Here is a 24901-nt window from a genome sequence, read left to right as displayed (position 1 = left end):
GGCAGGCAGCTCTCATCGCCATCTGTGACCTCGCGAGTTTTCACGGCCTGAGTGCGGGCTCATTGCTCGGGTCGTTCTAAACTCGCTGCTGCTGATTCGGGGTATTATTTTTCCAGTGACGCGGTGTCATATCCGAACCGTGGGATCGCGCGTTGTTGGCGTGCATCACTCTAGTATCGCTGACGATGCATTAAGCGGCTTAGATAACCCGCTGCGTCTGCGATGGACACTGGTACGGGATGGGTGTCCTTGTCGACAATTTCGAACCGGGGTAGCCCGAGTGGACGTTCGTTGGCAGGCGTCAAAGAGAGTTTTTCAGAGTACAGCCTAGGGGCACAAGAGCCGCGTAGTATTGAGACATCGGTGCTCACGCAGTTTGCGTAGCATGCAGTGAGTGACAAAGAGGTTCAACTTAGATAGAAGCATACCGTGGATAGAATGCGCCCCTGTCCACGCTTTAGGTAAAAAACTTCCACTGAGGTACTGGACCTGTCTACTCGCGCTGGTACAGAGCCGCGTCGGTGGTGTTTACGTAAGTACCCTTGTGTGTTCAATACTCTACAATGTCTCAGTCCCTCGCTGTTTATCGTGAGCCAAAATAGTACCGCATTGAGTCATCGAGTGTTTGTTCGACATGCGGTTGCTGAACTGATGATGTCCCGAAAGGAAGCGCTTGTCCCACCCTGTTCACGTGTTTTGCGCTGCGCTAGCCGGTCAAATCGAACTCGATTTGTACGAAAGGGTCATACACCTGCTGACGAACAGCGCGGTCGATAAGCATATCTGCTTAGCGTCTAGCGGTTCTGGGGAGCGTGTAGCTGTCTACATAGATTGTTACTTCAGGTCAGCTGGTATAAAGAGCTAAGATTGACACCCAATCTCGCATTTTGGACTTGTGAAATACGCAAGACTGAAATCCTTCTTTACTGAATCCTCACGCCCCGGCCCCCGTTCCTGAAAATCATCTGCAGAGTATGCGGATGTGCACAGCGGAAAGGTCGGGTGCGGTAAGAGTTTTCCGAACGATACCGTGGGGTCTGTTCCCTTGTGTTAACCTAAGCCGTCGAAAATCCTTGGCAGCCACCTGAGATCCCAGCGCTTCCTCGGTCGCAAGTTCCTATGTTGCCTTTTCCACGCTTCTCGCTTGTTGACGTTGGCGCGAGCTTGCTTTCGTACGCTTATCCATGAAAGGCCAAGTCATCTGATCAACCTTGGGGTCATCCTGACTCGGGACAGCGAAACGCGCGTGCTAGTAGAGAGTGCGATCTCGTGCGTGTCCTGGAAAAGCCTCTAGGTGAGACTATCTGGGGGCCACTGCGTTACGCCGATTCGTACAGCCAACAGAATGGTTGTCACATATATTTGTGGTCGTTCGGCTATCATGGATTGCGCGCGTCGAGTGTGTGTTTCCGTCGGCAACCGAACAACTCGCGCAAGATCGGCCTGTGACTGTTCAACATGGGCAGTTGCTCCGATCCCACCTGGCCCCACAGGGGTGATGGCCATAGAAAGGAACATATCAGACAGCACGAGTGCCTATAGCGAAGTAACAAAGAACTAGCTATTTTCAACATCATACAGTGACTCCGCTCCGCTCCACTTCTTCCATTCGAGTCGCGTGATCGCATCCGCATCGGTAAGCGCAGAGGTTCGGAGTTACACATAGAGTTCTCCAGTTTTTTGCGTCGACATCTTGATTTCGTTCTGCGAGAGGCCGCGGAGACAGGGCAGACTGACCAGTCCTGCTACCGGCAGCGGAGCATCTTTGGCATGTTAATCAAGGGCACACGAGAAGCGTGGAAAACGTAATCCTTGGAAAGATTGGGGTCGCCCTGAAGTGAAGCATGAGTGTAAGAGAAAAGACCCGAGCTGACTTCCTTTCCTGGTCATTTCGTGCTTTCGACCCTCTGAGACGACTGTTTGACGTCTCCGGTGCGTCTAAGCACAGATACCTGATAACAAAGAAGAGTGGGCACGAACGGCTTCTCTTTGTGCACAGGAAACACTTCACGAAGGGCTTGCATAACTGCAGCATTGGAGTGCCCTCCCTGAGCAACAAACGCGGTGTATGCTAAGTGAAACGCATCTGCAGTCGGCTTCGTTACAATATAGTCCTCAGAGTGAGTCGTCTTTCAGTGGACGACGGTGATATGATCGCACGCTCGCTGGCTAGAGGCGGCACGCGTCCTCCACATCTAAGTTTTTCAACCATGAGACCACCGGGTCTTGGGGAAGAGCAAACTGTTCGCGAGGAAGGCTGGCCCGACCCGCCCGCGGGGGAGCTTTCCTCTACAACCAAGATACAGAACACGGCATAGATGTGTCGCGGGCTTGGGAAGCAGCCCGCCAATACGGTCGGCGAGTGCAAGCAGCTCTCGGCGCGTACCAGCGTCGTCTGGAGGACCTTGAGCAGCACAAAAGTTACCTGGTCGAGAGGATCCGTCTCGACAGAATTCTCAGGGCTAAGGAAGCGACGGCAAAAGCGGAGGCACTGAGCCGCGTTTTGAAGCAGCAGCAGGTCCGAGACCAGTGGCAAAATGAGCGCAACGAGCAGCTGCGAAACCAAGCTTTGGAGGCGCTGCACTGGCCTCTCACTCTCGGGAGTCGCCACACAGAGAACGAGCGGCGACTCCAAGACCAACTTAAACTGCTTCGTCAAGAAATTTTGCGCCACGCTAAAGCGCCCGGTGGAGTCGTGTTCCGACCTGGAAAGAACGAGTGCGCGCCGCTTCGGCAAACGGAATCGTTATCCCGCTGTGCGAGTGGTCTGTCAGTGGACAGCGCAGACAGAGTGCAATCCGGCGTGCAGAACGCATACGCCGGCCCGTCACCCCGCAAAGATCCTGATGACGGCGACAATCAGGGGCTGCTTCTTAAGTCTCGCTCCTGCGAGAAAGTAGTTCATTCCGCGCAAGGTCATCATGCGACAGGCTATGACTTCCTCGCCCGCTCTCGAGGAGGAGTGAGACGACCCCTGGAAGGCTGTGCCGGGGATCCAGGCGCCGGTTCCTCCTCCGGCTCCGCTTCCTCCAGCAGCCTTCCAAAACAAGCAGACAAAGCTCGCCGGTCTTCAGACTCTTTCTCGGGTCGCGGAGGGGCACTGCACGCGAAGGAGCCCGTCCGGCTTCAGCTGCTCGCGCTACAGTATGAGGAGGAGGTCGCGCGTTTGAACAGACCCGAAAAAAGACTCTCCTTGCTGGCACAAACGGAGAACTCCCAACGCATCCGACCCTTCCTCTCGCGCGCTGCGCCTCAAGGTGAATGTGCTCGTAACCTCATATCACCCACATCGTCAAGCGGAGCAGCCGGCAGTCAAGCCCTCCAGACTGAAGCAAGGAGAGAAAAAGCCTCGCCTGAGCTTTGCCTGGGCCATAGAGGTCGTGAGGATTCGCCAGCGCGGACAGAGCAACGTGCCGCGGCGAACGAGGGGCGCGCTGGAAAGGTGGAATCCCGAGCTAAAGACGACGCGAGACTCGACAGCCAGAATCTGGACGCAGCCTCCGCTCAGTCACCCCTGCCGCCGTTAGTAGGCCCCCGCGCCGCAGATCTACCTCGCGAGACCGGAAGTCATTCTACATCTCCGAGAGAGGCGGAAGACTGCGAAGAAAGCCAGCAGGCTCGAGGACTTAGATCAGGAGGATGCAGCAAGCGGGAAGTCTCAGCTGCGTGCGCGGTGTCGGCGAGGCATGCGGTTTGCGGAGGAACGACATCGCCAACGCCCCGCGCGTCGCAAGGCAGGCATGACGGCGAAGTAGACGCTGCCTCCAGACCAGGCGCGCCCTCTCCACAGGTGACCTCAGATTCCGGAAGTGTTCAGAAACAGCGCGTGCTAGAAAATGAGGAGAGGACAGAATGCAGCGACACCCGCCAAGCCGCTCGGGCGCGGAGTAGCGATCCCCTCCCGGTTGAGGGGAGCACGAAACTCGCAGCGGCAGACTCTCCGAAACGCAGGATGACCAGTTCTCCAGAGGGCGTCACGCACGCGACAAAGAAAAAAGAAAAGTCGATCGCGCCGGCGCCATGGCAAATCGCCGCGTCGCCAGCAGACTCGCTGCCTGGCGACTCGACCTTCTCTGCAAAACCCGACAAAACAAGCGAGTGGGAGATACCTCCACATTGCGGAAAAAAGAGCGATACGTCGTTTTCGTCCGCCTCAGAGCGTGTCCGGTGGAGCCCTGGTGCCGAAGCCTCAAAGGATGAAGTCCCGAGAAGTGAAGAAGACGAAATCGAGCTTCTACTGCGAGGTCTCTGAGGATCGAAGTGCCTGTCGAAGTCCCACGCAAAACTAATTCGGTCCGGACTACTATATCTGTATAAGCGTGCCTGCAACGCTATGCGCATAGGCTGTATCAGATGTGCCTTTTGCGGCAGCCTATGCCTGATACTACAACAGTATCTTCTTGCATCCCTTAAACTTTGGCAAGAAATGCGCGTCGAGTATAAACAGACACCTGCTCCGCTGCAAATAGCTGCTCTTGTTAGTCTCTGTACGTCCGCTATCAGCCTGGAGGGCTGGCGCAGCGCAGAGTCCGAAAACCGCAACTGACGCTTCGGATGCTGCGCTCTAGCGGAGTAGACGGCGGATTGTTTCGCTGTCGTGAGGAGCACCTTTCAGAACTTAAAAAACTTGAAAAGTTTAGTCACATGCGAAGAAACACTACATTTCTTCTTCCCTTACGGCGGACTGTTGCTCGCCTTCACAAGAAAGAGACGGGGCGCCACACAGACACTGTTCAGGCGACTGAGCGCGGCACGCAGCGCGAAAGACAGAACTGTGACCAGGAGGTCAAAGTACGTTTGCAGCGCGAATAGACCTGAAAAGATGCAGGCTCCCGACAGCACAACTACGCACGCCGAGAGAAGCAGAGAGGGCAGGACAGACGGGAAGACACGCGAGACACCTCCAGCGGCTGCACCACTCGCGTTGCTCGCCGCAATCGCGCACATCTGTCTCCGGTGGACGGTCACCGCGACGCCCACGACCGCCGGCAGCGAAAGGCAGAAAACCAGCAAAGCGACGTAGAAGCCGTAGCGGACGGAAGAGGACGCCAGAGCCCCGAAAACAGGCTTCAGAGGCATCTCTGAATCCGGCGGAAAAATCGGATAGGTGTCCTTGCCTGTACGTATACAATACACAAAAGAGAAAACAAAATGCAATACGAGCCGCCTCGTGCTGTATGTACCCTCGTCACACAAAATGCAAAGCCACGCCACTGGGGACGAACGGATGACGGACGCACCGTACTGACTGATATATTGGAAAAGTGGATATTATGGAAGAATGTTGAAGCATCTGCGTGCCCGTAGACCGTGGGAAAAGCGCACTGCAGGCATAGCGAAATGTGCTCGCTTCACTTTTGCCGATCGAATTCCGATGAAACAACTAGATCAGGTTCCACCGGCAGTACTGACCGGCTATGTCCAAACGACTGCCACAAAAAAGGTCGTGTTTCATGCAACACAGCACAAAAAACAGGGAAACGACGCCGAGACGCACAGAACCTCGACAGAAGAAAAAAGAAACAATACGAAACAAACGGCTGGGTCAGACATCTAAGGAGGTCGCCAGGCGTTGCTGCGGCGCATGCAGCATCGCGTACGCGGAACACTGCGAATGTGAAACGGCAAATCCACGTTTTCATCCCTAAGGAGCGAAGCTAAGGAAATACACCCATACATTCAGACATGCAAACGTTACTCAAGAGAAATGCAAAGAGACTCAAAGGGCCACTCTGTCAGACATCTAAGGAGGTCGCCAGGCGTTGCTGCGGCGCATGCAGCATCGCGTACGCGGAACACTGCGAATGTGAAACGGCAAATCCTGTTTTGTCATCACCAGTGGCCGGATAGGCTTGGATTCCACGCAAATCCACTGGAAAACACCAAAGAAGACTAAACTCATATACGTTAGCAACTCGGGGAATGCAACGACGTCAGACGGCGCTCAGTCGAAAGATGGTGATTGAAGTGTCTCTCCACGTGTTTGTCGGAGGACATGGATTAGGGAATGCATCACCGCTGCCTCAAGAGTCAGAACACAAAAAGGGATATTCACGGTCATGCTCGGAAAAAGCATACAGGAGATGCTCAGTCGAAAGATGGTGCTTGAAATATTTCCTCACGAAAGAGTCGGAGGACATGGATTAGAAAATCCATCACCGCAGTTCCTGTTGCTTTCAACACACAGGTCAGAGAGTAACATGCGAAAACCAAAAAAAAATGCCGAAGAATGTACCGCGCAACCGATGCAGAACTTCATCTTAGAAATACTGAACAAAAGTCTCGGCCTTACCTTGCAAGACGGCGAGCACGCTGAGGAGCTCTAGGGCAAGCAGAGTCGCCAACAGCAGCAGAAGCCGTGACCGCACGGGTCGGACTTTCTCCTCTGCGCGAAGAAGACGAAACAACCATTTACTGTTCGGTGAAAAAGCCCGAAAGGACACAGGATCACCGTAAACGAAACATTCCCACTCGAAAAGTGCAGTTCGGAAGCCTCTTGGCATGAACACGCGAACTCCGAGACGTGAACGAATGAAGAGACGGCTTAAAACACGATTCGCTAAAAGAGCAAGATGTAGGTGCTGTATTACAGGAAGATGGAAAGAGAAAACAGTCCGGCTTCCCCATGGCAACAGCATTTCGTTCTAAGCAGCTAGTTTAACGTATGACCGACGGAGCGAGCACTACGGAGTACACGCTCGGCAAACAATCACACGCAGATAGGCTGCTGGAGGATCGCCCGCAGAGATCATCCTTTTTCAGGAACATGCAAAATGAAAAACGGTCAGACGGGAACTGTCTTGCCCCTTCGTCCTTTAGAGGTGTACGTAAAGCAGTGCTTGTGACGTGAATGAACAGCACCTTCAAGTGCATGCATACTACATGAAATACAGCTACAGGTAGCAGGCGAAGAAGCACTCACCAGGTGATTCGGACGTGAAAACAGCCACAGGTCCCTGCCTAAGGCGGTTGACACGCTCCTCCTCCGTAGGAGGGGTGTCCTCTCCAGCTCCTCGCGAAGGAAGAAGGGAGGAGGGCGGGAGGCCGAGAGCCACTCCTCCATCAGGCAGCAGAAGCTGCGTGGGGACCGAAAATCCATCTGTGCTAGCGTCGCTGGAGCGCGAAGACGTTGCAAGAAGCAAAGTCGACAGAGATGACTGGTGATACAGCAATGGCATGCCAGAGAGCAGAGACGACTGGGAAAGCGAAGACGCTGGAGAAGAAAGATGCACAGCGTTCTCGCGCGACGCCGTCCGACTCGTCTTTGCCATCATGACTCGCAGTCACAGAAGAGTGTGCAAAGGTGGCGGGTCCACGGGAGCGACATACGGAGATTAAAATGGAGTACCACACCATACCCATTCCTTGAATGAGCAACGGACGTAGCTCAAGTCAACACTGAACGGGAAACCGTCAATCAAGTTTTATACGCAAACGGACTCGCATCAGCCACTAACGTGCGATCCCGCCCGCGCGTCACGCAGTGTGGGAGTCATGCAATCTACATGGATGACATGAAGATTCCACTCGCTAATCATCCCGTCTTGGCGACGCGAGCCATCGGTCGTGGACGCACACCAGACAAGCGGAGTTCAATCCCTGCCACATTCTGTGTCAACGACGCAAGAGCGAATATTTTTGCACCTCCACAACTCCGCAGTCGACTTCAGTGGGAAGGAAGTCATGCGTTTTGCGCTGCAAGGCAAGGGCGCCTCCAACAAAATCACGCCGCAGCAGACGTGGAGTTTAGAACCGGATAAATCCCCAACGAAACAACTCGATTCGTGGAAAGCGGCAATCGCTGAGGGGAGAGCGGTGTACGTACACTGCAGCCTGGAGTGTATACGCGCGTGACAACTGCCTTTTCCCCCCGCGTCGAACGGTGCCGCGAATTCGACCGTTTGAGGCAAAAAATAAAAATTTTTTCCACTGACGGAGACACTAAACTTGTCGAGCAGCCACGTGTGGGGACCCGCAGACAGAGAGCTCTACCGCTTCCACTAGATCGAAGGGAAGGTGAGCCGTTTACCCTTGCTCGGCGGTAGGCTGGTGTGATGCGCACTGGACCGGGGAGCGAAAAACATGCGGGCTCGCGTCGTATCACCAACGCCCTTGGGAGATGTGCTGTTGCATGCTGGCATGCAGCACTGTGTTGGACGCTGAAGCTCATGTATAGGCCGGTTTGGACTATTTTTAAGCCGGTACACGCATATTGATCGTGACAATCCCTCCCCACACAGACGGTCGTGCGGCGAACCTCGGTGCCGCAATCTGTGTGGCGACGGAGGAGGCGACGAGATCGATGCGACTGAGCTTTCGCGGCACGGCCAGGGACACACGAGGATGAGCACATGCCGTCGCCCCCGTGGCAAAAAGCGCAACGTTTTTCATCTAAATAACTTTTACCAAAATGGCGCACGGTGCGAGCAGATATAAGAAGGCTAGGGCGAAGATGAGGTGGAAGGTAAGCGGTGTCACCGTCTCCTTTTGTCTTTCCTTCCTGTTTTTCCCCCATACATATGGGCAAGAATTCCAGGGAAGGCAAATCTGCAGTTCGTGAAATGACCAGCATTTTCGCATGACTTCGATGTCATTTGCCCCCCTCATGTCATGTGTGGGGCTTTTTCCTCTTTGTTTCCTTGTCTGCCGTGATCTTTCCCTCTGGAGGAATCCCTTCTGGTATTCCTCCCTCGAATCCCTCTCTTCCCGACGCGACATGCCAGCGGGACGGCCTCCCACTTCGTTGGGCGTCTGCGACTCTTACGTCCGTACCTGATCGCGCGGTTCCATTGTGTGACTGACTTCTTTCAATCGCTTGTAAAGACCAGTTGCTTTTTTTTTTGCCTTCCCACTCTGTGCCTCTCTTCCATCTTTTTTTTCCAGGAGGATTCACTCCCCTCAGCTCCATTTGTATCTTGCATGCTCATGCATGTTGCTCACATCAGTCCATTCTACACCCACTCTTCATACACAGCGATTCTTCTCGGAGGAGAGGGGAGCCTTCTCGCGACTTAGGCTGTTACTGAATGCTGTGGGGTATTCCAGCCCCCCGCAGGACGTACGCGTGTGTATTCCGAGCCACTGTTCATCTATAGTTACCGATCAATCGCTTGAGGTGTGTGCGCGTGTGTGTCTTTGCAGTGGAGGAAGAAGAGGACAAGGAGATTGCAGAGAAAGAGAAGAAAGATGAGACAAAGGTCCCGATAAATTGGAGGAGACGACCGCGGACGGTTGAGCGACGAGTCCTCGTCTTCAGTTGTCCATTTCGTTTCAGTTGTTGCTTTGACGATTTCGTCTTCACCTTGAGTGGACAGAGGATTCACGTGTCAGACACCTCTGGCTACTCCGGATTGTCTCCACTCGCACTTGACGCGAAGCGCCATTTGGATGATACAGACTCTTCTTGCTGGCCTTCCTTCAAGAAAATTGCACGTGCGCACGCAAAAATTTCGTGTGTGTACCTTGTCTCCCAAAAGTTCTGTTTTTTTTTTCTCGCGCCCCTCTAACCAGGGTCCTCTCACCTGGACAATGCTGTGTCCGCTCCCGGAGTGCAACTACAGCCCAGCACCTGCCCGCCGTGGGACAAGAGTGTTAATTCGCTTCCACTGCCTATTAGCTGGTCTTTCTTCTGCTGATCCGGGGGTACAAGAGTCAATCTGTCTCTTTATACAGTCAGGTTGCTCTCACTTCAGGCAACCTAGGGGATGTGTAGAAGCACGGTTAGGCACATAGGATTATCGATGGCATTAAGGGCATTGCCGTTCACCTGCTAGTAATCAGAATGTAACCCCATCATGCGAGCAGTAGGGTTCTCCATTCTTTGTAGAGGTCGTGCCAAGTGCGAGTTGTAGCAGCGCCAGCACTGGAATGAAACTTCGAATGTAGACGCGATTTGGCGGGTCAACGGATGTTGGATGCTCACTCTTTGAATACGTCATTCTGTCATCATGTAACATCTGTGCGGTCGCTTCCAAATCGTACGAGATGCGAGACGCATTTTAGCTGTGCAATCTGTACACACGCCTTACCCCTTTGGATACAGCAGATTCAAGCAGAGCCTAAGAGACGATAAGGCAAGCGGATAGCTGCAAGGATTTCTGTCTGACAACTGCTTGGGGCACAGCCCCAGGCTGCAGTGTCCAACGCAGATACCAGCTCATTCGGTAGCGGTAATACGCGTGGAACGCGACACACGAGTTTCATGGGTAGGCGAACGTTCGAGCGGCATAGAAAAACAGATTGGGCCAAAGCACATGTTTTTCGATGCCGAATGCTGAGGACTCTGACGTGCCAAAGCATACTCCCTCTATGCGCTGCATGCAGTGTCTAGATCGACATATCCGTTCACCCATGTATTTACGGTTTATGCACGTTGCTCTGGACAAGAGGGCGCGTGGCCAACTTTGATGCTATGTCGGAACAAGCTCGAGTTGAATCTCGCTCCAGATCAGTGTGTCTAACCCACTACGGAAAGCGTCGAGGCGTGTGCCATCGAAAGGCTGTTGTTGCAGCTGCCATCAGTGAATGTCATATGTTAATCCGCAGCGTTAGCGAGTCCATCGATTTCGAAGACGCTAGCACAGTAAGACACTCTTCAGAATGGGTTTCCACCCGTCCTGTGGGTTTTTGCATGTACGAGAGTTACCGTCCCCACTTCGGGTGCACGCAGTACCGGCATTGCTGGAACTGACTTTGTCTTTTCTAAGGACATCTGTTGCAAAACGCATTCTTATGCTGCCCCAGCAGAGTCGTTCACATATTACGCATCTCCTCCCAGTCGCCGTAGCAGCACCCGGCACTGAGATCTTTGCGGTTTGCTCTGCCTATAGCAAGTAAGCGCAGAGTATGTCTTTTTTTCCCTCTAGACAGCGCTGCCTTTTCCTTCGGCGGCCAGAGCACTCCCTCAATGAGACAGCCGACGGACTCCCCAAGAAGCACGGAGCTGCAAATTCCTGTCAATTCTCTTACCGAAGGAAGAGCCCTACCGGGCAGGAGCCTCCTTTAGTGTCATCCGTCTCAAGCGTCGTCCTGAAACGGTGAGTCCGCGAGAATATTTCGACATTCACTGCACACGTGCCAAACTCGTCATTGGAGGGTGTGGCAATTGAGCCTCTACAATCGAAGGAAGGCAATACACGTGGTACCCGCACGCCAGCCAGCATCTCGAGGGACTCTCTTCCCTAGTGGAAGCTGCTCCTTGTCTCCAACCCTTCCCAGCCGGACTTTTTCATCTATAACGTGTAGAGTACCCTCGCACCCACCCCCCTCCTAATGAGGGGCTTTGAAAGCCAGCTTTTTTGTGGTGTCGCGTCATTCCTAGCAGACCCGATTGCGGCGCCATTTCATGCGACGTTCGAGCTAGCAGCTTGCGCGCTCCGCCGCCGCGGTCTGCCGCGTCTTCTGTCGATGCATGCGCTCCTTTTTGGTAGATAATTCTATACCTGGTTTCAGATTTCGCCTCGGCGTTGTCTTCGTAGAGGCGGAGAACTTGTAAACTACATTTTTTTCCTGTTCAGCTCAACGGATTGCTTCCCCTCAACTCGCTCTCGGCTTGCACACCGGTTCGGGTTCCGGTTTGCTCCGCCGTCTCTCACGAGCTCTGTCTTCCGCCACGGTCCTCCCATCGGCTACCTTGTCGCCACGTCTGTATCTCGTTGCATCGCGGCGGGGTTCGACGGCTCGAGTTCTGACGTTTGCGAGTTTTTTCCGTCCTTGCAGTTGATTTCGTCATCATTCTCTCCCCAGGAGGTACCCTGCAGGTCGTGTCTCTGACGTTGTGGTCCGGAGAATCATCCGGCGGTGGAAGGGGGGAGTGGTGGCGACGGAATTTGAGAAGACACCACCCCCGGGGCACTTTTTCATTTAAGGTGACATCGAGGCGTGTTCAGACACCGATTTGCGCCGTCGGATTTTTGCGGTAGTTCTGTTTCCGTCAGAAGCATGAGTGACTACGGCGGCGAGGGCGCGCCTCCGCCGGGGCAGCAACCTTCCATGTGCCAGGACGCCGTTGAAAGGATGCTCGACGGCTTAGCTGTAAGTTAAGAAATAAATGAATGCACAGAATGTTCCGCATGGGCTTTCTGTGTCGAATTCGAATGTGCAAGTGTCATACAGGAGCGGCCACCCCACCTTCGGACCGCGAACGAAATCCTGAGGGAATCGAGAAGCGGCGCCTGCTCCAGACACACTGTTTGGCTCACTGGAAAAGAAAATCAACTGCGTATGAGGGAATGCACGTATGAATTTGTTTCACTGGCTTTGTGTTGTCGTATGCGGAGGAATCTCGAGTGCAAGGAGGCGCTGGAGCTGCTCAGCAGTTCGTAGGCGTGGCGTCTCACAGGCAACTGTCAACCGTTCTTCGCCCATGGTGGCGTCCACATGCAAAGATGCGTAGTTAGTGTACTGTGTTTTGCGCTTCCGGCACGAACTTGGGTTGGCGTTTCAGCGAGAAAATACGCTCCCCCGTTCGTAGGGCCGCCGCGGCGCGGAGACGTGTATCTTGCGCGGCGGGATGAAGCGTCCGTGTGGCTGTGGCGAGCTTCATTCGCGTGCCTTGAGGTCTAGTATTTCTGGAGAGATTCCGCCGCCATCGCCTGGACTAGAGCTGAACTATTCCGGCGAAGACTAGCTTCGTTCCTGCGTGAGCGGCACTTCGGCAGGGCAGCAGAGGTGCTAGAACCCCATCGCAGAAGCAGCCGCCCTTTTGAGCGAGGCGGAAAGTTACGCTCTCCCAGTCTCCGCTCGCTCTGCCGTAAAATCGGCATCGAACATATTTCATACGCAATACAGGCATTTTTTACGTCTTGCCCTCGCGCCTCTGACTTGCTTGTTGCAACTCGCGGACTGTGCGTCTATTGCGCCTCCTGCCTTCTACGCGGCTGCTTCCGCTTCGCTCGCCGGCTTACATCCATGTATTCGTCTCCCTGTGTGTTATGACCGGCGAAGTTTGTCTCCACCCCATGTAGGGCGATGATGATGATTTGACTCGCCTACGTGGGCGTGTGCATCTCTTTCGGGGGCCTCTCGATCGCTTTGACCTCGGGAGGCGGAAAGCGCCAGTCCGTCACATCGCGGTGCAGCAGTGCCCATACGTGTGTTTTTTCCTCTGCAGGTCGTTGGGCGCGTCTTTCGCGGGGCGTACACGACGAGCGCGAGCTGCGTGCGCCGCGTTTCGTACTCCGTCAAAGAGACTGTGGTTCAGAACTGGGATCGCTGTACTGGCAAGTGGGACACTGAAGCCAGCCGACCGAACCGACCGCGCGAAGGCGTCGTGTACTTCAGCGGCGGCGAGTCAGATGACGCAGACAGCACCAGCCAGGAGACCGACGACAGTGCGTGAGCCCGAGGGCCCTCGGCGGGTGGGGCGGTGGGGGGGGGCTTTGAACAAGCCGCGAGCAACTTGTAAAGAACTCGGCCGGAAGCGGATGTGGTCTGCGTGCACCGACGCAGATGGCCGCGCTCGCGGCGGCGCACGCGTATGATGCGGACGCGGTGGGATGGCGCGTTCACCCCGTATGTGTGAAGTGTCAGGATCCCGTGGCGGGCACATCTTCAAGCGTTTGCAGAGACGCAGGCGCAGGTGTGGCGGTCTGCGCAACTGCGCTATATCTTATCTACATTCTTTCTTACTCGACGTGCGTGGAAAGTCGAGGCATCCACGGGGTACCCTGGGCGTTGATGTTTGCCTCGCAGCTCGGCACAAAGAATGTCTTGTTTTGGTGGGTGTCTTGTATACTGTGCGGCCCTGACGGCGTGCGTCGATACAAGGGGAAGCCAGTTTTTTTGAAGAAAACGCCCGCATCCAGCAAGGGAGGACGCTCCCTCCCTCAGGACGGACTAGCTGACCGCGTGCGTTGGATTGCCCGGTGCTATGCTTTTCTTTTTAATCTTCTGTCGGGCCGTAGACTGGGAAGGATCATGAGGCGCGCGGACGCGGCTCCCCTTTTGCAGGCCGCGCCGTCGTCACAAACGCACTGTCCAGCACTGGACTTACGAATCCGTTGTGCGCTGCTCTCCTGTTCCGCGGAATGTTGAGGTTGTCCTTGTGGCACTGTTACATGTTTTTGGTGGAGATGGCACAACGGGGCGACTGTTTTCTAAGGAAGTTCACAACACTCTGCCGGTTTAGATTCGTTTTTGTGTCCCTGGGGAAAGGAAAGTGTTTATGTCAAGTCCTTCGTGAGGAAAAATCTCGCGTTCCGAAGTAGGGAAACCTATCCCCGCATGCATCGCCCTTCTTTTTGCGGCGAGAGGCCTGCATGTCGAGGCAGGGCGGAAGCTCGCAGACAAAGTGTGTTCATCTACAGTGGCGCTGTGACTCCTGTGGCAGCTCGTCGCTAGGGGTCGCGCAGCGTACCAAAAAAACGTGCCGCACCGTTTTTATAGTCCAACACTTCACTCAGGCCAGCTGATCATTGCGCGTAACAGTGCCTCGCCTAGTGTTCCGAAACGCCCTTCGAGCGAATCAGTTCTCAGTGAATAGGGGCACCGTGCGCTCAGGAGTAGGATCCGCTGTCCGCCTTGCTTCACGAATACGGCGCCTTGCACGCCATGCAGGCTCGGCCCATCGAGATGGGGGGGTTCACCTATATACTGAGCGTAAACATCTGTGTAGGCATTCGCGCGAATTTCAGGCGAAACCAAACTGCATGACTTTGTGGGAGCGGCTGCGCGCAGCCAAACTTGAGCTATGACCCGCACTCTCTCCCCATCCAACCGCTCCACTAACACGGCGAAAGACGATCTTCCATGTGACACAAACATCGGACCGTTGCTCAGAAACTCAGTGGCGCTTTCGGTTTGGAAGAATCGGGTCCGCCATCGTTACCTGCACACAGCGCATGCGTGCAACTTAACTCGGTGAGCCTCTTGGACTGGCTCTCGCACTTTGGCTACGCGTGACCGACAGGTAAAGCGCCCACCTCAAACATGGAAAGTTGGAAGCGACTTCCAGTGCCAGCAAATGAGTTTCCCCATGCGCTAGAGCCTATATTCGAGCTCTACTGTAGAAAGTGGAACCTACTCTTCGCGGTCGGTTATTGAAGGGCCTGCTCCGCGGCTGGCGGTAGGTCTCGTCAGCTGTGCAGGCACAAGACTCGCTCAACCCGCATAAATGGATTACCTCAACAGAATCACGAGTCTCGCTCACGCTTTTAAAGCACGACCCAGACAGTGATGAACTCCGCGAGGCAATCATGAACTACTTGCAAATATAAATATATACAGATATCGATGTAGATATACGTAGACATGTGGGGGCACTTTCGAAAGTTCGCGAGATTGAGTGCAACGCGCCATACCAGACTGACGCGCGGTCTCAGATTCCCGCACACTGCGTAGGCCAACTGCAGAAGTCTACCGGGCTCTACAGACACGCATAGCCCCGTCAGAGGAAAAGTCGATCGGTGGCATCCGACGGCGCTAGCCAAAAGTCTCCCGCAAAGCAGATAACCAAAAAATGGATAAGCATCCTAACCAACGCTGTACACGCTCCCGCAGGCTCAAATCACACAGTGAAGAATAGCTCTAGGCGTGTGTGTGAATCTCCACACTCCCTAGAGCGTAGCTCACGTCCCAACTCCTGCAGCTGATGAAGCAGCTCGTCAACCGCGCCGAGAAGGCGGCGATCCCTGCAGGAAAAAAAAAGAAAGGTGGAGACGGAATACGGGAAAAGTGAGTAAGGCTGCTCATGCCCCCTCTCTGTTCCACACACACTCCATCGCAAACCCGAACTGAGGTGATACGAACAAAGCTTGGGTGTCTTCTCATCGGTGGCGCTTCCTCCAGCATATTTTGAGCGTCTTTGCCCCGGGAATCTCACCAGAATTCAAGTGCTTCAAAGACGTGTTTGACGACCTTCAGTTCTTCGTAACTCAGCCCATCGACGGCCTCCTAACGCCACGTACGCTCGCACAAAAACTCATTTTCGTTCAACACTCGAAGAACACTAGCACACGCAAGCATATCCTGTATACACTTTTACACAAATACGCGAATTCGCATACGTATTGCATCTGTATAGTTGATGCGGACAAATGACATCTCTCGCTCCCCCGCCGATGTCTCACGCAGACGCGACTCCACAGCCTAAACCCTAAGCCCTAAACCCACCATCTTTTCTCCCTGATGGAGATAAGACATACTTGTATATTGTTCACGCATTTGAACGCTCTCCCGCAGTCTGGGCGTGACCCGCCCCCCCCCCCCCGCCGCACCCCCCTCGAGGGGTCGCCCTCCAGCAGGTCCCGATGTGAAGCGAATGGTGGCTTCGTGCTTCACAGAGACTCGAGACGGTGACTAGGGCGTCAAGAAAAGCACCAGCTCCTGTTGGTAGTTGAGTATATCTAGAGCTGCAGTCTGTCTGCGTCACCTCATTCTCCGGTGTGCAGCCCCGAAGTCGCTGGCGACGCCTTTCGAGCTGCCGAAAAAGCTTCTCGTCTGCATGCTCACCGCGAGAAAATGTGCAAAGGCAACGAAGAGCGGGCCGTCTCGCACTCGCAGCCGCGCATACGACCAGGTCAGGCGAACCAAATACCGCGTCGGGAAAGCCGCGGAGCCTTCCTCCTCCAGCGTCCTTCGAACTGAAAGAAAACACGCGGCCGAGCCCAGGTCTATGCGGGAAAGAGCTAAAAGATTGATACCGGAAACTCGCGGAGTCCAAGAGAAACCATGACACAAAAGATACACGAAGTCCACCTACGCATGCCGAGAGAGCGAACATGTGTGCCACATGCGCGCGGCACACACACAAGTATTCACCTAGGGCGGCCTGTAGCCGCCACCCCCCGTTCAAATATGAGTATATATATGAATATATTCGCATAGGTGAGTCGGTTGGAGACACCTCTGGAGCCACGCGCCCAGAAAGAGGGGCTCGCGTGGCTGCGGATGCATTGATGCGCAGTTCCCGCAGGGCTGCAACAGAAGGCGGCGGCAAATCTTACTTTTTGGCGCCAGAGCTTGAAGCACCTGCTGAGACAGCACGCAGCGGAAGTCGAGTTTCGCGAGGCCGAAGACGACCCTGTAGATCATCAGGCTCGACAAGCTGTCGAGCAGGAGGTCGCCGTCTTCCGTGTCTCCTTTGTCTCCGCCTGCTGCCCGCGCGTGTCGGTCTTCAGGCCGCTTGCCGCGACTCCACCCCCGCACCCAGTCCAGGTCATCCTCTTGCGTCGTTTCCTCGGCGAGTTCAATTCGCGGTGCGCCGCTCTTCGTCGCCAGCAGACGGTCGAGGAGTCGGCGCAGCAGCGCGCCGTTCTTCACGCGCCACTCCGGAGGCTGCAGCGTGGCGAGCGCCCAGACGCACTCCGCGGCGTCGAATGCGGACAAGTAGGGAAGGTGCGGCTCCAGGTATGGTGCCTGAGAGAGACAAAAACTCGAAAATTCCACATCACTGCCGCTGTCCTGCCGACACCCACGCGCGGATGTACCTACACACGCCTTCGTCAGTTTGCCCCCGCCCTGAACGACCCCGACTGGGGCCTCGCCGGCCTCTCTGTCCCCGTGTGTCTCTCCATCTTTTTATCCCCCCGCGATCTTTTCTGTGAGGCGCGTCGCATCTGCAGAATAGAAAACGCGCACGAATGCCACCCCCGCTGCGGCGAATGCATTTACACGCGTATGGGCCTGAAGACAAAAGTCTCCGCGCAAGGAACCTCTGGAACGCTGAAGACAATCGCTGTTGTAGATTGCCATCAAGTAGCGAGACAAAGCCACGAATGCATCGATCTACATCTCTCCACAGTGAAGTCCGCATGCTAACGACACGCTCTGGGGCGGGGCTTTCTTGCTATGTCCCTCCAGCAGCAAGATAAATGGCTCCGCTGAAAACTTGTCTCCTGAAAATGCCCCCCTCGGCCCTTTACAGGCCTCGGGCACCCCGCCCCTCTTTCTTTCTACTGAGTCTGTCGGCGTCCGTCGCGATAACTCTCTCTCTTTCTCTAATCTCGCTCTCTCCAGAAGTCCCTTTTTCCGCTTTTTTTTGTCTCCTCGCCCGCTCGGCGCGTGGGGTCTGGTACCATTTGCTGGAATGCGAGCGGCGCCTTGAGATCGGCGAGCTTCTGCAGCACGATGCGGACGAACTTGGCTTGATCTGCCGCTGCTCTGATTCGTCTCCCTCTCTCCTTGTCCCCTCGCTCTCGCTGCGCTCTGCGGCTCCCGCTGCGTTGCCTGCGCCGCGCTCCGTCAGCGACTCCGCCTTGCGAGTCTTTCCGCGGATGCAGTCGAGGAGGTTTCTCTCCAGAGCCTGCGCCGCGCGCCCGGTCTCTGCACTCGCGCGGCGCTCGCGCTCGGCGGACGCGTTGAATCGCCGCATCGCGTTCTCCAAGACGTCGCAGAAGAAGACGAAGTCTGCGCCGCTTCGCTTCACATGCTGCACACGAAGGAGCGCATTCAAAAACGCCAGGCAGTCGTCCGGCAGCAGCAGCACCGCCGACGGGCAAGCGTATGGCGATCGGCTCCCACTAGGCGAAGAAGAAGAGGCCGAGAAGGCCGGCGTGCGCAGCAGCTGAAGCACCTGAGCCGAAGTGTCGCAGGCGGCGAGCTCCTCAGCAAACAGCGACCGCGAGCGCGAAGCCGCGCGAGGCGCGGCGCGCCGCGAAGAGGCAGACGAAGAAAAAGACGCTAACAAAAGGCAGGGAGGAGAAGAAGAGGAACATGCAGGCGGGCTGAGACAGAGCACAGGAGACGATAGAGAGCCCACCGACCGCGCGGAAGGCGACAGGCAAGACGGCAGCAGAAACGGAGAGACCGGGAAGAAACGCAAAGCTCTGGCGACAGCAGGCAGGGAAGAAGAAAAGCTGAGACGCAGAGACAAGGACGATCCGAAAGGCGGCGCTGACCGCGAGTGACTTTCAGATAAGAGAGAGACAGCATCTAGCGCTGCGCGCGACGGATGGCGAAGCATGCAGAAAAAACTAGAGGCGAGACGGAGGGTTTGATATGCGAAAAAGTGAAGAGAAGAAGCAGAAAAATGACAGGGGCCAGCCAAAGCCCCCGAGAAGCGAAGGCAGTCGCGGGAAATCCCAGTTCTCAAAGCGGGAGCTGTAGGAGGTGAGTGGCGGGAGGAACAGCATCCCGCGTGCATATGAAAAAGAGAGGGCAGCAAGGAAGCGGAGGTCCGAAAACGATGGCGGGTTGTGCGCGAGGGAGAGGAAACAAGAGGAAAACGACGAGACGAACAGAGACAACTTGGGGAGGTAACAGGGGAGAAAGGAGCAGTCAAGGATGTAGAAGGAGCAGAAACAGACAGTCGCGAGGAGAAAGCGTGCGAGGAAGACAGCTTCTCCGCCGTTGCCTCGCAAGAAGGCGCAGAGGGGCACGATGAGTGTAGCTGTCCTACGCGGCGCGAGGCGAGCGCGGATAAACGAGGCCGCTGGGGGCAGTGAGGTGGAACAGCACGCAGCAATGGAAAGACTGAATGAGCTCGCAATGTCGCCATTTCGTTCCGTGGGTTCCGAAACGCGTGACGGAAAGCGCCTGCCGCCATCACCGCGCGAGAGGAGACGTCCTCCGGGAGGAAAGGGAGGTCTCGCCTCTGCCGCTGCCTCCGCAGTTCCCTTAAGAGACGCAGTCTGCAGGTCTGCAGCAGACTCATGCGTACAGAAGAGTCACATCGTTTACGCGTGCGCAGAGGAATTTGCTGCGAGCCCGAGCACCCCAAGCACCGCCATCCTGCGCTCAACTCTGCGAATGCAGAGCCGCCGACCCGTAGGAAGGAGGAAGACGCCGAAGCCGCAAAGGCACCAGAGAGCCCCGAATCCACGAGACGAATGAACAACTATGCCGCATGCACCACGTTCTTCGTCGAAAGTGCTTCTGTTGCTAGGGACAGACAGCCAGAAATTCACACTACCCGAACGGCACAGCGCCTGACTTGCTTGGACGGATGCTGGCTGCCAAAAGATGTCGCGCACGAGCTGAACAGCAGCAAACTGAGGGCGGAGTGAGTCAAGTATAATTGAAACAGACTCAACTGGCACTGTCCGGCGGCGCCCGTGATTTTGTACTTTGGCCTCGCTGACCGGTGTACGTACACCGCGTGCTGGCAGCGCAGCGAAGCGACGAGGGAAGCCGCGGGAATCGACCACCGCGGTTGCCAGTGAAAGAAAGAACAGAAATGCGGCTAGCGTCCAGAAAAAGACAAGAAGGAACCAGGTAAGATGGAAGCAGGTGTGTCCTTTTCATATTCGGGAGCTCGTTTCAGTTCAGCACTCCTGTTTTGCATGCATGCGCAGAACGGCGCATGTGCGGAGACTCAAAGCAACGTGTCGGCAGTTGGTCAAGAGCCCCAAAAGGCCAATGCAGAGCGAATCGCCTCACTTCGGTGAAAACCCTAGGTTACTCGGGGCCTCCATCGCATCGGTTTATTGCGCCTGCGAGGGCGAATTGTTGCCTCGCGTGTCGGCTGGTGTGCAGCACAACGCGCTCGGTTGAGAGCAGAATTCCGACGAGGGCCCGTCTCAGCGAGAAAAGGCCGTCCCGTTATTTCACAAATCCGTCTTTGCTTTTCTTCTATCTGTGCCTTCTTCCCCGAGTCCTTCGTCTCGCATTCCTGGCTCGAGCTACTCCAAAGAATGAGTAGAGGAAAAGCTGAGAAAGCCACGTGGAGGTCTCTGGTGAGTAAAGTTGCATCGTCATGGAACGTGACTCTAATTGATTCGCCTTTCTCGCCATTTGCCTACTCTGCCTTCTCTGACGCGTGCACTGTAGCCTATTCCCTGTGAGATAACCTGGCGCCGAACAACTCAGGCGAAGAGGTCGGATGACTTGTGTGACGCCGGATTATTTCGAAGAAGCTAGCTGAGTTTTTTCAAGTTCACAGAAGGAAAACCTCCTTCCCTCGCTGCCGGCCTTCGTTTCGCCTCGTTTGGCGTCTGTATTCTTGTTCACGCGCTGCAGAATTCTACGTGAAGATGGAGCTTCGAGCGCGGAGGCAAGAGGAATCAAGTCGGAAGCAGGGACTGCGAAATTTTTCCTCAAACACGGAGGGCCGCCTGGCAGACGCCCCTATGCGATTTCATCTGCTGCTCTTAACGCATCTTTTCTTCCCTCATCTGAAGCTTTGCCTTGGTTTCCTGCTTGACAAACTCTTTTTCTATTCTCGCGGGCGCTCGCTCGCGTTCACGGTCGCTTCTCGAAAAGACAGCAGGTTCCAAGATGACCTCTCCTTCATCTTCGGGTCAGCCATCCTCTCCTTCCTTGTCTGCTTGTCCCACTGCTTCTTCCGTTTCTGCGCCGTTTTTGCTGTGGCACGTTTCGCAGGCCTTCCGCTTTTTTGCAGACGCCCTCGAGCCGCCAGCTCTGCATCCCCTTTTGTGTGCGTCGCGGCGCCTCTACATTCATCACCGCGCGCGCGTTTCCGCTTTCTCGTTCCGACCCGAGGAGGCCCCTGAAGCGCTGTCTGCGCTGCCGGGCGACAGCGAGGCGGACAGCGAAGGATCTCGGACCCGCGACTCATCCTGCCCCCTCGGCGGCGCGAAGGCAGCAGACTCTTCTTCTTCCTTGGCTTTTTCGCGCTCGTCACTGGGTTCCTCCTCGTTCGTACTGACCTGCGCGCCTCTGCCTTCTTCCTCGCCCGCCTCACGTGCGCCGAGGCGTTGCGGCGCTGCGACCTGCTCGCCCGCTGCTTCCGATCCTCCCGCGGGCGCCTCTCCGTCCTTGGCGGTTTTGTCGGGCCGACGATCGGCGCCCCTAACCCTCGAATCATCTTTTTCGGCAGCGCAGGAAGGCCGCGCGACTTGGGCAGTCTCCATGCGCCTGCCAGCGGACGCGCCGCGCGCCCACCGACACCGCGTCTCGCTTTTCATCCCGCTCGCTTTCTCTCTCGATGCGCGATCTTCTTCTTCCGCCTCCGCGCCACGTCTCTCGTCTTTTTCGGCTCACGCGCCTGAGGAGGACTGCGGCTGCACCTCCGCGGGCGGCTTGGGCGTCCAGCCGGGGGACTCAAGGCGCATGACGGGCTCTCGCCGCGGAGGCGGAAATGAGCATATTAAGACGGCGCGCCCGAGCCCCGCGCCGTCCGCGTCGTGCTGCTGCGTGCTCGCGAGGGCCTACGGAGGGGCGCCTTGTCACCACGTTTTCGCGTCTTTTCTCCTTCTCGCTCGACAGCTGCTGCTGGCGTGCCGTCAAGAGGCGCGCGGCGACGCGAGCGCGCAAGAGTGCGGAGATCTCGAAAACCAGGGCGAAAGCGACCTCGTCTGGCTCGGGGACTCGCCTGCGAAGGACGAGCAGGAGCCAGACGCGCGCGACATGAACGCTGGAAAAGCGCGCAACGCAAAAAGCACCACAGAGGCCAGAGCGGCGCGCGGCGGAGACGCCGGGAGCGCGAGACGAGGGAAGAAGACGACGCCTGAGGCTCGCCGCGCGGGAGCGGAGCGAGGGACAAACGAGACGGCAGAGGACGCAGACGAGTCGCCGGACTCGCCCCGCCTCGTCGCGGGGCCGCGAGGTTCTCCGTCGCGGCCAGAAGGCCCGGAGCGAGGCCCCAGACGAAGGCGGAGATCGTGCGAGACAGAGGAGCCGCGAGAGCGGAAAAGACAGCCGTCACCGTCGCGCCTCGAGTCTGAAGAAGAAAGCGCGAGGAGACCGCGAGTGAAAGCCGGGGAAAAACCGGCGCGTCGAGCAAGGCGCGCGGGGCTTTGCGCGGCTTCAGACGAAGATGAAGAGATCTCGCGCGGACTTTACTCGGAATCGCTTGCCGCAACAGCGGGCGGCGGAGACGCCGACTTGCGCTCTGCGGCAGCCGCGGGAGAGGTTGCCGAATGCGCGTCGTCACCCCTGTCGATCTCCTCTTCCGTCGCAGACTGCCTTGCGGCTGTTAGCGCGGAGGCGGCAGCGCCCTCGCAGGACGACGACGTCACAGACTCGAGAGACGCGCGAGACGCGAACGCCGACGATGCAGCCTCACATCACGAAGACGCTGTGAAGGGCGGTGAGGCCGGAGACCGGCGCGCCGAGGGCTCGCGATCGAGGCAGCGCGGCACGGGAGACGCGGAAGCGCCGCCAGAACTCTCGCTGGAAGAGTCGATCCGTCGCGCGGCACCGGCAGACGCGCGGCGTCTCAGCGCAGATGCGCCGGCGCACTGCGACCTCCGAGACCGCGAGATAGACGCCGAAGATGTGCTCGGAACGAGGGGCGACCCTTCGGCCGCGGCGCGTACTCCACGCATTTCGTGTGAGTCGGCGTCGGCGTCCGCGCCTTCCTCTCTCTCCGTCTCGTCCTTCTCCGCTGGCGCGTCACTCTCTGCATCTTCCCCTTCTTTAAAGTCTTCGCCTTCCTGCGTCCCCTGTGACCTGGCGCCTGCGCGCCCGTCGCCGCTTTGCCGCACGTCGGACGCCCCAGCGACCGACGCAGGCGCGCGCATCGCAGGAGATCTTCCGCAGCGGCGGGCGGGGCCTGCGCCTCGGTTTGCTGGGCGGCCGGCGGAGGAGACGTGGGCGACGGTGTCCAGCGTCTACTCTCCGAACTCCTTGCTGCAAAAACAAGTGCGCAGCCTTGCCTCACCGTGCGCGAGGCCTGCCGGTCAGCAGCGAGAGGAGAAGCCAAAACGACTTGCAAAGGACCTCAAGGCTGCGCGCGCGACAGAAACGGAGGCTGTGGAGGAAGAAGTCGATGAGATCGTAGATTCGTCGGAAGAGGACGGCGAGGAGGGCGCCATTGTCAAAAGAGAGAAGCAAGCAGGCAGCGCCTCCTCACGCGCGCCATTTTCTTCTCCGCTGCAGCCGCGGAGCTCGTTGAGGTCGTTGAGCGACGAGGCCGCGACGAAATCGAGATGCGGCGACCCGGCCGACGCGCGTGCGGGCAGTGCCTCGCCTCGCTTCCAGGTCTCGTCGCCTCGCCTGAGTCGCTTTTCTACGCCTCTCTCTTCCCCCCGATCTTCCTCCGCCGCGGCTGCCTCCCGCGCCTCGCGTCTGTCTTTCTCTTCTCCATCATCACGCTCTTCGGGGTCGGCATCGGCGCCGTCGGCTTCGCTCTCCTCTCCGCTCGCGTGCCTCCCGCGGTCGCCAGTCAAGCCCGACGGCCGCGAGGTCCATAGCCCCTTTTTCTCTCCGCAGTCCGGGCGCCGCCCAGCGACCGGCCGCGCGGCCGCCTCACCGCAGACGCCTCCGCACTTTGTCTCTCCAGTCGTCGCACCCGCGCCGCTTCGGCGGAACTCTTTGCCGAGCGAGGGGCCGGGGGGGGGGGGATCGCCGCACTCACGCCTGAGCGACGGAGCAGCCTCCGCGAGGCCGCCGCCAGGCGCGCGGGCCTTTCCTACGGCTCCCCTCAGCGCGGCGCAGAGATGGCGGCGCGGCTCGCCTCGCACAGCGCGTCAGTCCCTCCCCTGCGGGGCTGCCGCGCGGCGCGGGCGACCAGCGTTCCCGCGGAGTCCGCAGTCTCAGGTGCGACGCCGCGGAGGAGGCACTGCGGGAGCCCCGGGGGTGGGCGACACGCCGCCGCGCGCCGACCACTGGGGCGAGACCGCGCCCGCGAGCGACCGCGACGCCTCGCTCCCGTCGCCCGACAGGCGGAGCCCTGCGGACAGAGGCGGAGCTGCGCCGTTGACGCTGCAGCGGAAACAAGAGCTGTGGAGGCAGGTGTGTGTGAGATTCAGTCGCTGAGGACTGCAACAGGCGCGCGCCGCGGCGAGAAACGGTGCCCGCTGAAGCGGTCGGTGCCTGTAGGGAGACGTGGTTTCGCGGGAAATTCTGCTTTCGAACCCTACACTCTGTCGTTCGTTTCAGAACTCAGTTCTAGAATGCGTTGACTCGTGAGCGAAGAGACATGTGAAGCGTGTAGAAACCAAACGCTGCGATCAGACGTGTGCAGCGTTGCGATGTGGCGGAGCCGCGGCACCGTCCGGCGCGACCGGGCTCCTCATCCATCGCAGACACGCATGTGCAGGCAAACCCCTGGCGCCGTAGA

At 57.2% G+C, this 24901-nt stretch overlaps 5 protein-coding genes across 5 annotated transcripts; 3 read left to right on the top strand and 2 right to left on the bottom strand.

Moving 5' to 3' along the window:
- Positions 1-1844: 1844 nt before the first annotated feature.
- BESB_014360 (uncharacterized protein) lies at positions 1845-4252 on the top strand (the record flags this gene model as incomplete). The annotated part of the gene is made up of 2 exons (XM_029360165.1): positions 1845-1932; positions 2253-4252. 2 exons carry the CDS (start codon positions 1845-1847, stop codon positions 4250-4252), a joined length of 2088 nt encoding a protein of 695 aa, XP_029216832.1.
- A 422-nt stretch (positions 4253-4674) lies between these two features.
- BESB_014350 (uncharacterized protein) lies at positions 4675-7271 on the bottom strand (the record flags this gene model as incomplete). The annotated part of the gene is made up of 6 exons (XM_029360164.1): positions 4675-5117; positions 5246-5324; positions 5385-5429; positions 5742-5821; positions 6293-6385; positions 6923-7271. The coding sequence occupies 6 exons, from the start codon at positions 7269-7271 to the stop codon at positions 4675-4677; spliced, it is 1089 nt and encodes a 362-aa protein (XP_029216831.1).
- Positions 7272-11940: 4669 nt separating this feature from the next.
- Positions 11941-13339, top strand: BESB_014340 (uncharacterized protein; the record flags this gene model as incomplete). The annotated part of the gene is made up of 2 exons (XM_029360163.1): positions 11941-12033; positions 13112-13339. The coding sequence occupies 2 exons, from the start codon at positions 11941-11943 to the stop codon at positions 13337-13339; spliced, it is 321 nt and encodes a 106-aa protein (XP_029216830.1).
- Positions 13340-14986: 1647 nt separating this feature from the next.
- On the bottom strand, positions 14987-18901 carry BESB_014330 (uncharacterized protein; the record flags this gene model as incomplete). The annotated part of the gene is made up of 6 exons (XM_029360162.1): positions 14987-15078; positions 15571-15629; positions 15821-15891; positions 16450-16580; positions 16944-17355; positions 17924-18901. The coding sequence occupies 6 exons, from the start codon at positions 18899-18901 to the stop codon at positions 14987-14989; spliced, it is 1743 nt and encodes a 580-aa protein (XP_029216829.1).
- Positions 18902-21153: 2252 nt separating this feature from the next.
- On the top strand, positions 21154-24597 carry BESB_014320 (uncharacterized protein; the record flags this gene model as incomplete). The annotated part of the gene is made up of 1 exon (XM_029360161.1): positions 21154-24597. The coding sequence occupies one exon, from the start codon at positions 21154-21156 to the stop codon at positions 24595-24597; it is 3444 nt and encodes a 1147-aa protein (XP_029216828.1).
- Positions 24598-24901: the final 304 nt, after the last annotated feature.

This window comes from Besnoitia besnoiti, chromosome IX, assembly GCF_002563875.1.
Source record: "Besnoitia besnoiti strain Bb-Ger1 chromosome IX, whole genome shotgun sequence".
NCBI lineage: Eukaryota > Apicomplexa > Conoidasida > Eucoccidiorida > Sarcocystidae > Besnoitia > Besnoitia besnoiti.
This window is presented reverse-complemented; position numbering and strand designations above follow the sequence as displayed.